At 35.7% G+C, this 17995-nt stretch overlaps 1 protein-coding gene across 1 annotated transcript; it reads right to left on the reverse strand.

Moving 5' to 3' along the window:
• Positions 1-8621: 8621 nt before the first annotated feature.
• LOC131163555 (uncharacterized) lies at positions 8622-12720 on the reverse strand. Its single transcript, XM_058120149.1, has 4 exons — positions 11973-12720; positions 11101-11585; positions 8867-8960; positions 8622-8737 (listed from the first exon to the last, which is right to left on the reverse strand). Exons 1-4 carry the CDS (start codon positions 12718-12720, stop codon positions 8622-8624), a joined length of 1443 nt encoding a protein of 480 aa, XP_057976132.1.
• Positions 12721-17995: the final 5275 nt, after the last annotated feature.

Below are 17995 nucleotides of genomic sequence, written 5' to 3' on the forward strand. Positions count from 1 at the left end.
GTGTCCATTAAACTGTAAAGTGTCCCTTGATGCCCTGCTCCGCACAAAATTCCATAAACCGAGAATCAGTGTACTCGGTCCCATTATCTGACCTTAAGTATTTGATTCTCCTCCCCGTCTAGTTCTCCACTTCAGCCTTCCAAATCTTAAACCTAAAAAACGTATCTGAGTAATCATCAATAAAACTCACATAATACACAAGTCCTATAAAGACCCGGGAATTTAAAAGGATTAAAATAATTAGAAAAAATAAATAAATAAAATAACAGATAAATAAATAAAAGGAATGGCGTGGGAAAAAGAAAAAGAAAAAAATTAAAATTAAAGAAATTAAATTAAGATAAATTAAATAATTAAATAATTAGTTATTAAATTAAACATTTTTACATTGGATTTTAAAAAAAAAAACTAATTGAAATAAGAAATATATATATATATATATAAAGTAACTGAGAAAGAAGAAGAAAGAAGAAGAAGTTAGAAGCAGACACGCCCCCCCCCCACTGAATATATTTTCCTACGTGCAACGCGCTCCACATCCGTCTCCGTCTCCGTCTCCTTCTCTCAATTTCTCGATTCTCAATGAGTTTGCGACGGATCGGGAAATGGAAGGTACCGTTGGATTCTTGGTTCCGTACTGACATTTTTACTGGAGTAGATTTTTCATGGGAATGACTTAGGCACTGCTCTTGGGGAAAAGTAATTTTTCCCAATTTTCTCAATTTCGCTGTTAATATGCGGTTAAATCAACAATCGGACACCACCATGGGGTCCTAGTCGTCGTCATCGTCATTTTGGCATAGGTAATTTTTCAATTGAGATTTTTTATGCCCTACTCCTAAGCGAGAGTGAGATTTAGGAAATTTGACAATTTGGCTAAATTTAAGGGTATTATTATTTATTTAGGAATTATGGCCCTAGGAAATATTTAAATAATATTTTATTTAGAAATAATTTATTGGAACTAGGAATTTAATTTCAGGGTCCGGGTGAGCGCCATAGGTATTTTTTCGGAGTTCCTATTGGCGTAGTTCAAGAAACAAGGTAAGGGAAAAAATATATATTAAATCAGAATTTTTATGAATTTAATGGAAAAATAAATTGTGTTATATGTACGTGTATATGTTTCGGTATGGGTAAAATGCCAACTGTTTAAATTATATTTTTTTCGAGTTTAGGATTGTTTATTAGATATGTATATGTGAAAATGAACTGATGAAAGTGGGAAATATTTTCAAGATAATTATGTAAGAAATGAAAGGTATTTTCAGTATATAAACACTAAATGTTGGTTGACTTATTTTACAGGAAATGTATGAAATTTTATTACTAAATTGTGTGGAATGAGTAAATAGAATGTTGTATGGAAATATATGTTAAATGTATGAGATGCGGGTTAAGTAAGTAATGCATTGTGAATAAAACATGACATGGACTATGTTGTTTGTGTGTGTTAATACAACCATGTAAACAGTTGAAAGATGCTGGGTAAAGGTACGACAGCTGAAAGCCGGGTTAGTAGATCTAGCTCATTTCTATGTAGACTAACTGATGACAGCTAAAATGAGTTGTGTTATCAGATTCTAGCTCATTTCTATGTGGACTAACTGATGACGGCTAAAGAGCGGTTGTAGTACAAAGGAATGAAATGAAAATGTTATGCAATGAAATGACAATGGAATGACAATGCAATGAAATGAAATGTGAAACGTGAATGATACGAATGGGAAAGAGTCACTTAAAGTGAAATGCAATGTAATGTTAAGCTACGAATATGAACATATATGTATGATTGAATAATGATAGAAAGAATGATGTATTATGATATTAGAAGTATGTATGTACGTAAAACATGTTACGATTGGGCGAGGCGTACCTTTCACATGAGGGCTTGCTGAGTAAGGCGAGTGCACTAGTAGCTATAGATGTGGCAGTAGCTGCATAACGTACCAGGGCAGAGGGAACCTACTTGTATGGATGGGTAGATTTCCCTATCCTTAGGGCTTTTGCCAGTAAAATTTTGTATGAACTGTGTGAGTACGATATCAATTTATCATTTGAGGGCTTACTGAGTAAGGTGAATGCCCTGGTATGCTTTAGTTCTGACTTTTGGGTTACCAAATATATCAGAGCAGAGGGGTGCTACTTGTATGGGCGGATAATCACCCCTATCCTTGGGTAATCTCATGGGTAAAATATCTTACATGTGCTTGAATAGGATCAGAAAATGATTTCAGAAATTATGTTAAGAATTTGCAAATGTTAAATATTATGTTGATTATAAACTCATGTTGGTCACACACTGTTTTAATATATTGTTTCTTCCCTTACTGAGATGTGTCTCACCCGAATATAAATGTATTTCTTTTTTAAGCATCCTTGAGGTCGAGCTTTGAGAGCTTGAGGTTTTTATAGCATTATTGGGAAATAGAAAAAGAAAATGGTATATTTCTATGTTAATCTTCGGGAATGTAAATATTTATGTTTTATACCTTTATGGTTTGAAGCTATTGAGTAAAGAATGATTATGAAAATACTGAATTGTTTTGGGAGTTATGTAGATTTATGGAAATGCAGGTGATAGATGATTTAATATGGATTATAGTTAGAATTAGTAAATTCTGGTGTTATGTTATATGGAGATTATGATTATGTTTTCCGCTGCGTATGTTATGAATTATGATTTATCAGGATATGATCAGGTATAACGCACCGGACCTGGATTTAAGGTTTCGGGGCGTTACATGTCCACCCTTTGATGCAACTCTAACCGATCGCCAAATATTTGAATGCACATAATTAAGAATACCCTTTGTCTTGTATTTAACTGATCTGAACTTTGTCCTATTATATTTTCCAAGAACACAAATCCTAAAAAATTCCATATGACATGATTTCAAGCCCTTCAAGATTTTCCTCTTGTGTAATTCCTTCATGTCATGTTCTCCAATATGCTCAAGACGCATATGCCACAAGATGGTCTAATCTGATTCAGCATCTATAGCTACAACTTTACCTACAATAGTAGTTCCTTACAATGCGTAAATATTGCCATCCAATTTCTGCCCTTTCATTACAGTCAGATTACCTTTCCATACCGTCAGAACTCCACCTTTGGACTTGTAATTAAAGTCATTACAATCCAAAGTTCAAAGTGATATCAAACTCTTCCTCAACTCTAGTATATGTTTTACATTACAAAACGTCCTTACAACACCATAGAACATTTTTATATTTACATTTCCTATGCCAATAATCTTGCAAGAAACATCATTACTCATAAGAACTTATCCAAAATTCACTAACGTGTAAGTGCTAAACCACTCCTTATTAGGAGTCATATGATAAGAACATGCTAAGTCAAGTATCCAAGAGTCTGTTAGATTTTTTTGACCCCACTAAAACTGATAGAACATCACCATCACTACACGCTAAATCTTCTTCTTGAACAACATTCATAGATTTTGAAGTACCCTTATGTTTTTCAAAATTTCCCTTCTTCCATCCGGACACTCCGGTTTCACATGCCCCGTTTTACCACATTTATAACACTGATTTCTTTCTTCTTCTTGGATTGATTTCGGGATTTCTGACTTGAGCCATGTTTGGACTTTCCCTTGCCTCGCTCGTTATTACCCTTTACCACAAGTCCTTCTCTTTCATCACATATTTTCTATCTTTGACAAAAATTTAGTAAAGAACTTGTTACCTCTTCAATATTGAGAGTTTTTTTCCCCCACGTAAGAGTAGTCACAAGATTTTCATAAGTATGAGTCGAGAGCAAAAAGTTTAACAATATCAAAACTTTGTCATTCTCATCAAACTTAACATCAACTCTCATCAAATCACTATGAATTTGATTGAAAGCATTAATATGTTGATCTAAGTTTGATCCTTCAAACATCTTAAGCCAATACAAACGTTGCTTAAGAAAAAAGTTTATTATTAATAGATTTGGACATGTATTGGCTCTCTAACTTTTGCCATGTAGCAGTTAGAGAATCCTCTTTCATCACCCGATAGAGTACTTTGTCGGCCAAACATAAGTGTATTGTAGAAGCGGCCTTTGCTTGCAAATCTCCCCATGTTGCCTCATCCATTCCATCCTATTGAACACCAAGTAATGTCTTTCCCATTCCTTGTCGTATAAGAGTATTTTTCACTCTCCTCTGCCATAAACCGAAATTCTCAGTTTCATCAAATTTGACGATGTCAAATCTTGCAAAAGATGATCCCAATGCTATAACAACAATCGCTCTGATACCAATTTTTTGTGATATGGATCGAATAATTAAGATGCACAGCGGAATAAATACAATAAGTAAATGAAAACACAACTAGAAAATGATAAACAACAAGAAAAACAATAAGATTTACGTGGTTCAGCAATGTCTACATTCACGAAAACAATGACACAAGAATTTCACTAAGAAAATTTCAAAGTACACAATACACTTCTCAAATGATCAAACTCTCTATCAATATATGCCCAGAATGACATATATAATAGTCTCTTGGAGGTTTCCCTCCAATTACCCAACCACCCCAACGTTCAAATTCAAAATTCAAAAAACTGTTTGCAGCCCAGACACATTCATCAACGAGTATAGGGGATTCGTCAACGATCCAAAGAAGGCCACTCGTCGACAAGAATAAGGCATTCGTCAACAATTCCATTTTAATCTACACCATAAACAACATTATTAATCTACCCTGTTATAATTATGTGGAACTATGTTAGTCACAATTCCATATGCAATAACATTGTTCTATGTCATTACTTTTGATTTGTAAAATAAAATTAAAATTCGAATGTGAAATTTGAAAGTACCAACCAATAAATTCAATATATTTCGACCTAAACTATTCTCTTCATCCATACTAAATATATCCTTAGTTGCTTCCAACATTATTGGTTGATTATGTTTTTCCATTCTTCACATAAGTAGTGTTGTTGTTTCAAATATTCACAAAATAGCCTATCCTAAATAATTAACACTCGCTCCAACAGAACATGGCTTAGTTCGTATGGTTCACCTGCTCATTTTCCTTTAACAGGATGGGAGTTTGATTTTCTTAAGCGATGTTATTAAAAGCTTGTTCCACGGTGGAAGTTTGAAAAAATTGGAATGACTTTAATTTTTAAAAATTTTATAACTAATTTCCAAATAAGACGACGGAAGGAAATAACTATAATTTTGAAATATAATTTAAAATTTAAACACAACAATTGTGTGTGTTGGAAGTGGTATTGTTTGTATCTCTTGACAGGTTTAATCATCAAATTGAAAACTTGAAATTATCCTCTCTCCTTCTAAATTTTTCTCATAATATCTTGCAACTGTATATATATAATTTGTAGCACCCTGACCCGCCGCGTGGGCCTGGGGTGCTAGTGTAAAACATATAAACTCTCTCATACCAACTGTAGCATATATAAATGCAACTCGCCCAAACCAAGGCATCCCAGGTGCACCTTCCATTACTAAAATTAAACCATACAACGGAAGAGTTCTAAAACATCCAACCACTTTACGAGAGTTCTATTTGTTCCCAAATACACACAAACACAATCTGTCTACATATTACAATCCCAAAATAACAAAAGAAGACATCTGGTATCTCACTAGTTCTGATAACTACTCCCAGAAGTCTAATCCCAGCCCTGAGGTAAGTTAGGTACGATTCCTTGGAGGACTTGCAAAATAATTTGTATAATAGGGTGAGACACTTCTCAATAAGACGAATTATATTACTATCAATGTGTGACTAGCATGAGTTCTTATGTGAATATAAAACTTCCATTATTCAATTGTATATGAAATGACATTTAAAACTATACTACACTATATATCTAAAAATATATAATTTCTGAATAATAATTATCGGCTCAATATAGCCCATTTTACAGTAAATTTGCCCATATATGCATAAAAGATACAACCTGGACTGTTGTATTAGCGTCATCACGTTATCATAATCTCATACGACATGCTTCCCCCCATGATGAGTTGTGTGGCCAGAAGGCTGGACTCAGCTCCTGGCCAGCCGACCATAGCTGAGTCAGAAAATGTAGTAAGTATGATCGCGCCTACCTATGGTCATCCGGAAACTACCTCGAATGGGACCTCCCTATAGAAACCTCATAGTATACTATGGCCCAGGTCACCAAATTGTCTATCCATCATCACACTATCATCCCAGTGTGATTGCACTCCCTACCAACATATAGCTATAGTATCGTGCTTATAACATCACATTTCATATGCATAGGGCTCTAGAATCATATATGGCAATTTACATAATAAAAACTATTTTATTCTCATTTCATAGAAAACCTGTCATTTATTAACTCTAGGCCCCGACAATTATATTAAATCTCGGCCCCCGGCTATCTTATTAAATCTCGCCCCCTGCCATCATATCAAAACTCAACCCCCGATCGTCATATCAAATCTCAGCCCCGACCATCATATCATATCTCGTATTATCAGTAAAAACATTCTACTCATATATACCATTTAGAAATTGTTCTCATGCCACACAATTTTTATCTAATAGATCATAAATAAATAAACTGATGGGGAAAAACATAAATTGCTAAAAATAGGGTCTAAACATCTCCAGGGTTTTATTTAACTTAAACTATTTATTTTATAGAAAATAGGAGATTTCAAACCAACCACGCAAATTTTCCCCAAAACTTATAATAGTCAAAACCATCCTTTTCGTATACCCGATTTGTTCGAAAAGTCATATATGCTATTTAATCGTTCCATAATTCAAAACTAACTAACATAATATAATTCCCTTACCTTACTTACTAGAAACCCTAAATCCACGCCCTGCAGCATTCGAAGATCAAAACCCTAAAATTACATTTTTCCCAAATTAATCAACTCAACTCACTGAATATTTCTTGTTAAGCGTTTCTTAGGCCTCATATACTCCAAATCAACAATAAAACCCTAAAATACCCTAATTACCCCGGTTTTGGAGTAGTGCCTAGAAAACACCGATAAAAAATCCACTCCTCTAGACTTGTAGAGAATTTCTCCTATATCCTTGTAACGGCTTCCAATCATCGAATCAAGTGATGAATAGCGAGAAAATCGAAGAGAGAGAGTGTAAGGCACGGGATAGAGAGAGAGAGAGAGAGAGAGAGAGAGAGAGAGAGAGAGAGAGAGAGAGAGACAGAGAGAGAGACAGAGAGAGAATTGATTTCTCAAAAATTATAAATAGAACACCTTGTTAAAATATTGAGAGTAATTAGGCATTTAATGAAAAATATTAGCTCTAATGCCCGAATTAAAATGCCTAATTACGCAGTTTAAGCGCGTAATCACACCCCCCAACTAACGTTTTGCTAGTCTTTAGCAAATTACGTGAATGCATTCAAACCAAGGGATTGGTAACTAAAATTACAATACTTACGAAAATTACATGCCATGAAAATATGCTTACTGAGTTTAGGAACACAGGACACAGATTAACCCAAGTTAATTATCAATTGAAAAATTTACACACCATCTAGTAACTCAACTAAGGTAATGGAGTGTAACACAGCTCACGTGTATAATAAATTATCAAAATTTGAAGATTGGCTACCAATAAATATTAACAGTTTCAATCACAATAATTAGTCTAAGACAATCGCATGGTCTTACTCTAATTCAAAACCATCGTATTGGCGGCTTTCACACTATTACACTTTAAAAGGCACCCACTTTTTTGATTAGTTAAGACCTCGATAGTAGGTAGCTTTTTCCAGTACATAAATGTACAAAGGTGGCTTTGACGCTAGTACGCTTTAAAAGGTACCCGCTTTTTGTTTAATTAGGACCCCGGTAATAGGTAACCATTTCCAATACACAATTGCTTCCCTCTTTTTCTTTTTTTTGTTTTGTTTTTTATTTTCTTTCCTTCCTACAATCAATCCCTGGCTTGTTTCTTATTTTCATTTGCTTCAAACATATTTTTTTCCTAAGCCATTTGGATATGGTTCATTAGAGTCCCAAACAATTAAAGTGTATATCAACAAAAAATGATCTAAGGTAGTCGTTCTAAGTTTCCTAACCTGTGTTGTGTGTGTAGCAAGACTTTCAACCTCTTTCCCTTGGATGAAACTAAGTGAAATGGATAAAAATCTCTTTTAATTTAAACTTTGATTGCACTACATCCTACATGCTCCATATCCTCAAGAAATAAAAAATAAAATTTTGGCATGTAACATTCACAAATAAGGAATTTTGCGTGCTTTGAGCTCCATAACAATATTTTCCCAAGGTAAACCAACATATGTTTAAAACATGCAAATCACAGGGTAAATTCTCTTCCACCCCTCAACTAGAATGTAGCATTGTCCTCAATGATGCAGGAGAAATGAAAGAATTTACCCAAGAGAGTAGTTAAACGTAAAACAAAACAACTGTAAGAAGAACAAAGAAATAAAGGAAAAATTACAAGATAGAGGAAAAAGAAGAAGTACCTAAACCACTTTGAAAGGAATACAATTCTAGGGAATAAGAAATAACAACTAAAGAACAAAGGAAAACAATGAGAAAAATAAAAATATAAACGAAAAAAAAAACAGAAAAGAAAAGAAAAGAAAATAAATTATACTAAGTGGGATCAAGCAAATGTAGAGTAGATTCCCCAGGTGCAAAGTTAGAAATAAAAGGCTTGAGCCTTTGACCATTAACCTTAAAAACATTACAATTGTGAGGATTCAGAATCTCTACAGCACCATGAGGAAAGACAATCTTCACCACAAAAGGTCCACTCCACCGAGACCTTAACTTACCAGGAAACAAGTGTAGTTAAGAGTTGTACAATAACACTTATTGATCAGACTCAAAAGTCTTACGCTGAATGTGTTTATCATGGAAGTTCTTCATTCTTTCCTTGGACAATTTAGAATTGTTGTAAGCATCCATCCTCAGCTCATCCAATTCAGATAACTGCAATTTTCTCACACAACCAGTGTCATCAATGTTAAAATTGCATTGTTTAATAGCCCAATACGCTCTATGTTCCAGCTCTACAGGCAAATGGCAAGCCCTAACATACACTAATCTATATGGAGACATGAAAAAAAATGGTTTTAAAAGCTATTTTATAGGCCCACAAGCTTTCAGACAATCTCAAAGACCAATCATTCTTGTTTGGGTTAACAGTTTTCTCAAAAATGTTTTGAATTTCCCTATTTGCTAAGTCAACTTGTCCATTGGTTTGAGGATGGTAAGCAGTAGAGATTTTGTGATGGATACCATATTTCTTTAATAAGGCTGAAACATATTTGTTGCAAAAGTGCGTGCCTTGATCACTGATTATGGCTTTAGGCATGCCAAACCTTGCAAAAATATTTTCTTTCAAAAATTTTATAACCACTTGATGGTCATTAGTTCGGCAAGGGATTGCCTCAACCCACTTAGAAGCATAATCAACGGCAAGCAAAATGTATAAATAGTCATAAGAAGGACATGGTCCCATGAAATCTATACCCTAGGAATAAAAAATTTCAATCACTAGTATAGGTTGCAAAGGCATCATGTTTCTCCTAGTGATTTCCCCTAATTTTTGACAAGGTTCACAAACTTTATAGAAACTCAAAGCATCTTTAAACATACTTGGCCAATAAAACCCACTTTGAAGAATTTTAGCCACTGTTTTGCAGGCAGAAAAATGCCCACCACAAGCTTTTGTGTGGCAAAAATTTAAAACACCAAAAATTTCATTGTTAGGCACACACTTCCTAATGATCTGATATGAACAATATTTAAAGAGATAAGGATCATTGTAAAAGAAATTCTTAGCTTCATCCTTCAATCTTCTGAGGTCTTGAGCATTCCAACGAGATGGAATTTTCCCTGTGACCAAGAAATTCACAATATCAACATACTATGGTAAAGGTTCAATTGCAAATAATTGTTCATCAAGAAAATAATCAGAAATTAAAAAAAAAAAAAAACTTCTGAGAAACGTCTGGTTGAAGTTGAGAAAGGTGATCTGCCACCACGTTTTCCACTCCCTTTTTATCTTTTATTGTGAGATCAAATTCCTGAAGCAAAAGTATCCACCTTACCAGTCTTGGCTTAGTGTCCTTTTTTGATAGTAGAAATTTTAGTGCTACATGGTCAGTGAATATTATGATAAGAGAACCAAGAAGGTAAGGTCTAAACTTATCCAATGCAAATACTATAGCTAGTAGTTCTTTTTTCTGTCGTGGAATGGTTCTTTTGTGCAACATTTAAAGTCTTACTAGCATAGTATATAACATATGGCAGTTTATTTCTTCGTTGTCCAAGAACAGCTCCTACAGCAAAGTCACTTACATCACACAGTAATTCAAAAGGAAGTGACCAGTTAGGAGATCGAATGATAGTTGCAGGGGTGAGGCATGTTTTCAGTTCATCAAAACCATTTTAACACACTTGGGTCCATTCAAATTTAACATCATGCATCAAAAGTTTGCAAAGAGGTTTAGAGATAAAACTAAAATTCCTTATGAAACTTCTATAAAAACCAGCATGCTCTAAAAATGATCTAACATCTTTCACATTTTTAGGTGTAGGCAAATTTGAAATCAAGTCTATTTTAGCTTTATCCACCTCTATGCCTCGAGAGGATACAATGTGCCCCAAAACTATTCCTTGTTGGACCATGAAGTGACATTTTTCCCAAAACTTTTCTTCACATATTTTCAAAACAACCTGCAAATTAGACAAACATGCATTAATGTTTTTCCAAAAACTTAAAAGTCATCTATAAATACCTCTACATTGTCCTCAATCAAGTTGCTAAAAATACTTAACATGCATCTTTGAAAAGTAGTCGGGGCATTACATAGCCCAAATGGCATTCTCCTGAAGGCAAAAGTTTCAAAGGGACAAGTGAAGGTAGTCTTCTCTTGGTCCTCTGGAGCTATTTCTATTTGATAATAACCGGAGAATCCATCTAAAAACAGTAATATTCATGCCCTGCCACTTTTTCTAAAACCTGGTCAAGGAAAGGCAAAGGAAAATGATCCTTCCTAGAGGCGGCATTCAATTTCCTATAATCTACACACATCCTCCAGCCTATGGTATCTCTTGTAGGCACCAATTCTCCATTATCATTTTCTACAACAGTTATACCAAATTTTTTTGGAACAACTTGTATTTGACTAATCCATTTACTGTCAGCAATTGGATATATGATGCCTATGTCTAACAATTTCAAGACTTCCTTTTTTACCACTTCCTTTAGTCCCCTTTGCATCTCTCTAAGGGGTTTTGAATCCTCTTCCAAATATATCCTATGTGAACAAATGAGAGGACTTATACCTTTAATGTCGGAAATGGACCAACCAATGGCTGATTTGTGTTGTGTCAAAATTCTCAACAACTTACTTTCTTGGTCAAGGGTCAACAATGTAGAAATCATCACTGGGAATGAGTTCTCTGGTCCAAGGTAGGCATACTTCAGCTTCGACGGCAGTGGCTTCAATTCTAGCACTGGTGTCTTCTTATTGGATGGTTGTGTTGGGGTTTGTATTGCTAGTAGTGGTTCAAATTTGAGCTTCCATTGCATCTCAGTTGAATCACCTGCAGCACAAAGAGAATAAAAATGATCAGCGGACTCAGTTAAATCAAGGGAGTCTTCTAAATCCTCTTATTGCTCATCACAATCATAATTTAACCAAGGAGTGTCTGCAATTAAGGATACTAGTGAATTGACTTCTTGAATGTCTTCATGTTTTTTAGGTTGCCTGCACAAATTGAAGATATTCAATTCTAAAGTCATATTTCCAAAACTCAATTTTAAAACACCACTCCTACAATTAATTATGGCATTATAAGTTGCTAAAAATGGTCTTCCCAAAATCACAGGTGGTGAAAAATTTGCGTGGGATGACACTTTCATATCCAAGACCACAAAATTCATAGGGTAATAAAATTTATCCACTTGGACCAAGACGTCCTTAACAATACCCTTAGGAATTTTTATGGATCTATCAGCAAGCTGCAAAATAATGGATGTGGTTTTCAATTCCCTTAGCCCCAATTGTTTATACACACTATAAGGTAGCAAATTAACCCCTACACCTAAGTCTAGCAAGGCTTGCCCTATCTTAGAGTTTCCAATGACACATAAAATAGTAGGTGACCCAGGATCCTTGTACTTAGGTGGTATGTGATTTTGAATAATGGCATTAACTTGCTCAATGAGGAAGCCTTTTTTTTGCTCATTTAGTTTGCATTTCACAGTGCATAAATCCTTTAGAAATTTAACATAAGCAGGAATTTGTTTTATAGCATCAATAAGTGGAATATTAATTCTAACTTGCTTAAAAATTTCTAGGATTTCAGCATGCTGTTTATCCTTATGCAAAGAAAGCAAATGTTGTGGAAATGGTGCAGGTATGGGACATGCATCATTATTTGAATTTAAAGTACTTGACCCACCACTATCAATAGGAGGGTTAGTATTTTTACCCGAACTTCCTGCACTATGAGCAAGGTCACCCAAAACCTTACCATTTCTCAAAGTTGTAATAGCTTTCACTGATTTCACATTGCTTCCTTCACCAGTATTCTGAGATGATTGACTGTGCCTTTGTGGATTAGGTTGGGGTTGAGCTGGAAATTTTCCTTTCTCCTGGTTACTCAAAGTGGTGGTTACTCTAGTGAGAGTCCCTCTAATGTCATTGATGGCCTGTGAGTTCTGGTTGTTGATCATGCTTTAAGTCTGCATAAACTGTTGCAAGCTAACAGTTAGCTGCTATATTGAGTTTTCCGCTCCTCTTCTCTGCATTGGGGGCAACTGATTTGGAAAATGAGGTGGTCCCAAGCCTTGGCAAGCTGCTGCATAAGGATTATATTGACTTGGTCCCTGCGTAGATGGCCCCACTTGGTCATTTTTCCAACTGAGATTTGGATGATTTCTCCAACCTGCATTATAAGTATTAGAATAAGGTCCAGAAGAATTCTTAGAAACCATATGCACTGGGTTAGATTGATCAAGCAAAACTTCCTTAAAAGCAGGAATAGTTGGACATGTATCAGTTACATACCCTAGATCCTCACATATACTACATTTTTCAAAAAATGATGGTAAAACATGCATTTCATTTACCTTCTTAAGTTCAATGGAATCTAACCTCTTAGAAATCCGTACAAGCCTAGCACTAAAATCATCAGCCTCTTTCAGTTGATATTTACCACCCCCACTAATACATTTTTGTTTTTCAGATCTATCATACACATTCGAGACATCCCAAGATTGGGCATTTTCAGCCAAATAATCAAAATAGTCAAAAGCTTCTTCAGACCCTTTATTGAAAAACTCACCATTGCACATTGTTTTTACAAATTGCCTCATCTTTGGTTGCAACCCCTCATAAAAAAAAACTGATGACCCTCCAATTCTCAAACCCATGGCAAGGACATGCATTTAAGAGATCTTTGAAATGTTCCCAACATTGATAAAATATTTCCACATCCTTTTGGAAAAAATTCATGATTTGTCTTTTCAAAGCATTAGTTCTTTGCATGGGAAAAAATTTCTTTAAAAACTTAGTTTGCATTTTTTTGCCTAGTCTCAATGGATCTTGGTCTTAAGGAATTCAACTAGGGTTTTGCCTTGTTTTTTTAAAGAAAATGGAAAGAATTTCAGTCTTATTACCTCCTCAGTGCATGTTCTATCCATGAATGTGGAACACACTTCTTCAAACTCTTTAATATGCAAATATGGGTTTTTAGATTCAATGCCATGAAAATGAAGTAACAATGGAATCATCCCAAGTTTAAAATTAAAAGCATTTGCATTCAAAGGTAGAATAATGCAGGATGGGTGCTGGTCCTAACAGGTTACAAATATTCTCTGAGTGTCCTATTAGGGTTCTCCCTATTATGAGGTTCATTCTTAGCCATGATGCTATGCGTGTCAGATGGTGATTCAAGTGATTCAATATTACGAACTACTCAGACCTGCCAACATTATATTGTGATTATATCTAGGCAATATTACGAACTCCTCAAGCCTGCCAACATATTATATTGTGATACACACGAATAACCATACAAATGACCCATTTACACACATCAAATTTAATCACCACACAGTATTCACAAATAGCCAGTATTCACAACCAATCTTTATACACAAATAAGTTGTATTCACAACTAGCCAATATTCACAATCAAACAGTATTTTCCACCAATCTAGATTCGCAACAACTAGTATCCGCAACTAGTTAAATTATGAAAGTTATATTCATGCCACACTATTTTTCCCATGTATATTATATATCAAAATCATATTTTTCAAGTGCCTAAACTGTTCAAAAAATCATACCTAAATATATAAATTTGTTTAATCGAATCTAACTAGTTCAAATTTAGTAAAACCTGTTATAATTAATTCCCCTTACCTGCTCCTCAAATATTCTGCCCAAATCGAACAAGAAATGAAACTCTGTATTTCAAAAATCTCAACTTAATTAGTTTAACCCCAGGATATTTATCATTTAACATTTCCTAAGCCCTCACACTCCCAAAACTTAGTTTAATATTAAAAATATCCTATTTACCCCGGTTTTGGAGTGGTGCCCAAGAACCCCAAACTGAAAATCTGCTCCGCCTAAGTTGAAGAGAATCTTCCCGGGAATCTCATGGTGGTTCCTGATTGTTAGTCTAGGCTTTAATGGAGCCGGAATCGAAGAGAGAAAGTGAGGGAACCGTAGGGTAGAGAGAGAGAGGCATGAGAAGAGAGAAAATGTTGCTTAAAATGAAAGTAACAATATTTATAGGTAGGGCTTCATCGATGAGACACATAGATTCATCGACGAGTCCAAGAAGATGATTCATCGACGAAACTCAGGAGTACCTAAAACCTCTCTTGGTAAATCTTTGTCAACGAAACACGTATACTCATATGCGAAACCCATAAGAAATTCATAGTGACCATACCTAGTACGGAAGGCTATCTTTGGTACACCATCTGATTTAACCTTTAACTGGTGATACCAGATCGCGGATCGATCTTAAAAAAGATCTTTGTGCCCTATAAGTGGTCAAACAGATCGTCAATTCAAGGTAACAGGTACTTATTCTCTATTGTCACTTTATTAATCTCTCTGTAGTTGATGCACATCCTCATCGACCCATCCTTCTTCTTCACAAACAACACCGGTGCTCCCTAAGGTGAAACACTCAGTATGGTAAACCCCTTATCAAGAAGTTCCTACAACTTCTCCTTTAACTCCTTTAATTCCACTAGAGCCATTTTGTATGGAGCCTTAGAAGTAGATGTTGTCTCTGGAAACAACTCAATAGCAAATTCCACCTCACGATCTGGAGGCAATCTAGGTAAATCTTCTAGGAAAACATATGAGAACTCCCTTACCACGTAAATATCCTTCATTTTACGTTCTTCCCTCATTGCTTCTTTTACGAATGCTAAGTACCCCTGGCATCCCTCCAAAAGTAGCCTCCTTGCCTGAATGGCTGAAAGAATCCATGGTGCAGAGCGCACACACAACCCGACCAATATAAATTCCTATTCCTTAGGAGGTTGGAACACTACCTCCTTCCTGTGGCAGTCGATACTCGTATTGCTGAGTGCAAACCAATTCATTCCCAGAATAAGATCAAAGTCATGCATATCAAATATAATCAAATTAGTAGGTATCGTTCTCTCTTGAATTTCCACTGGGCATTCTCAAATCACTTTACTACACACTACCACTGACCCTGTTGGTGTGACCACTTCTAACTCGGCATCTAACGGTTTTGTTTCTACCATGCACAATTTAATGAAACTCTAAAAAATAAAAGAATGTGACACACTTGAGTCAAACAATACAATGGCACTATTTGACAAAATGGAAATTATACCTATCACTACATCACCAGCGTTCTCAACGTTGACAGGAGTTAAGGAATACACCCGAGCCTAGGTCATACCCCTCAAATAGTTTTCGCGTGGTGCCTGGTTACCTCCTTGATATGGCTGCTGTGGAGGTGCATTGTTCCACACCATGTGGTAATCACACGCCAAATGTCTGGGCCTACCACACTGAAATCGACCACCTGTTCCTGCCCTACACTCTCCTAAATGCATCTTGCCACACGTATGGCAAACAAAGCCTAATGAGGTGCCCTAAAATGCCCTAACACCCGTATCCTATCACTGACCTTTGCCGTTACCGTACCTCCTCCAAGGGCACTTCCTGGAACCTGTATGAGAACTAGAAGGCATCGACCTCTTCTTCTAGTTCTAAGCTTCTACATCCCCCTATAAGCTTGTCTCTGCTACAGTGGCCTTATCCACCAATGTTGCGAACTCCTACACCCGTAACACAGCCACCTGTTTTTTAATATCTTGCTTCAAACCCCTCTCAAACTTCCAAGCCTTCCCAGACTCATCAGGAACCATGTAAAAAGCAAATCATGACAGCTCCACAAATTGGGCGGCATACTTTTAAACAATCAGCTGTCCCTGACTCGGGTTCAGAAACTCCTCTGCCTTTACTTTTCTGACAAAGGCTGGAAAATACCGATCAATGAAAACTTCTCTAAAATGGCTCCACATCATGGCCACCCGTACTAGTCTCTGCTCCTCTAGCAGATTTACTGCTTCCCACCATCTCTTTGCCTCTCTAGTCAATTTAAACGTAGCATATAGCATATTCTGCTCGTCGATGCACTACAGTACGGCTAATGTCTTCTCAATCTCCCGAATCCAATTTTCTACAAGGATCGGGTTGGTACTTCCCGTGAAAGTAGGAGGCTTCGGCCGAGTGAACTTCTTAATAGAATCTCCCAGCTCAACAGTGGGATGATCCTGCCCCTAAGAATTCTGCGTAACCTCAGCCATAAACTGCTGGGCAAAATCTCAAAACGCCACTATAGAATCACTACCACGCTCATGGGCAACTCCCTCTATAACGACTTGCTTATTTTACCAATTTTTTTCCGATAATAATAGTATCCATATAACAGTCCTAGAAAATCATAATCTACTTGGACCAAGGGTACTAGGGGTAAACCTGAAATTTATTACGATTACCTAAGCAGCAAGAAACATGAAATCATATACATATCAAATTACCATTCAATACAGTACTAGAGTTTACTACAACTGTAATATATACATACCAAAAATATCCAAAATAAGCCCTAGGGTCGCTACCCAAAAAAATCCGTCAGACCCTAGCAAAATGACTTACCCTTCAGGTAAGGTAGAACTATCGAAATCTAGCGCTACAGAACTTTATCCGCTCTCCTATCTGGGGCTCCTAAAATGTTTATGTAATTTGGAGTGAGACATCTTTCAGTAAGGGAAATAAACTAATACCAGTATGTGCCAACATGAGTAATTTCATGTTATACATATGACAGTACATAAACATACTTGATAAAACTATCAGTATCATATCTAAAACATATATAATCATAGCATACTAAATTTTTATATGTATAAATCATCTCATATAACAATACATAGAAAAACATCTTGGATGGTTAGCTGACTGGTGTCATGTCTTACCCCCACATGACTGAGTTATGCGGCCCGAAGGCGAGAGACACTAGCTAGCTAACCATCCCCTTTGACCTAGCATGATTCATCGACAAAATGGGACCTTTGTCGACGAACCATAAAAGGACATTCGTCGATAAAGAAGGGGTTCATTGACAAACCTCAAGTCTAATATTTTCCTGTCGTTCGAGTTCTCTTCGTCGACGACTCTTAAATTTCGTCAACGAAGCACAGAAAATCACTCGTTGATGAAAATAAGGGAATATTCAATAAGGCATGCAGTTTGGCCTTTTAAAATTTTTTTTCTTCTTTTTCTTATTTATTTTTTTATTTTTTTATTTTTCGGGTTTGGGTTTCTACATAATTAATGTATATTGAAGTGGTTGGACCATTTTATTTAGGAACTCACGTAATAGATTTAGTTTTCTCACTCTAATATTAGCTTTAAAGGTATATTTTTTAATCTCTTAAG

Source organism: Malania oleifera, chromosome 9, assembly GCF_029873635.1.
Source record: "Malania oleifera isolate guangnan ecotype guangnan chromosome 9, ASM2987363v1, whole genome shotgun sequence".
NCBI classification, from domain to species: domain Eukaryota; kingdom Viridiplantae; phylum Streptophyta; class Magnoliopsida; order Santalales; family Ximeniaceae; genus Malania; species Malania oleifera.

What these genes read in the sequence shown, in the direction of transcription:
- LOC131163555 (XM_058120149.1), bottom strand. Translation starts at nt 12,720, where the DNA reads ATGATCAACAACCAGAACTCACAGGCCATCAATGACATTAGAGGGACT. An exon ending in AAAATGATAATGGAGAATTG is followed by an intron (nt 8,961 to 11,100) that starts GTGCCTACAAGA and finishes AGAAAATTGCAG; the next exon opens with TTATCTGAATTGGATGAGCT. An exon ending in CCATGATAAACACATTCAGC is followed by an intron (nt 8,738 to 8,866) that starts GTAAGACTTTTG and finishes ATGGTGCTGTAG; the next exon opens with AGATTCTGAATCCTCACAAT.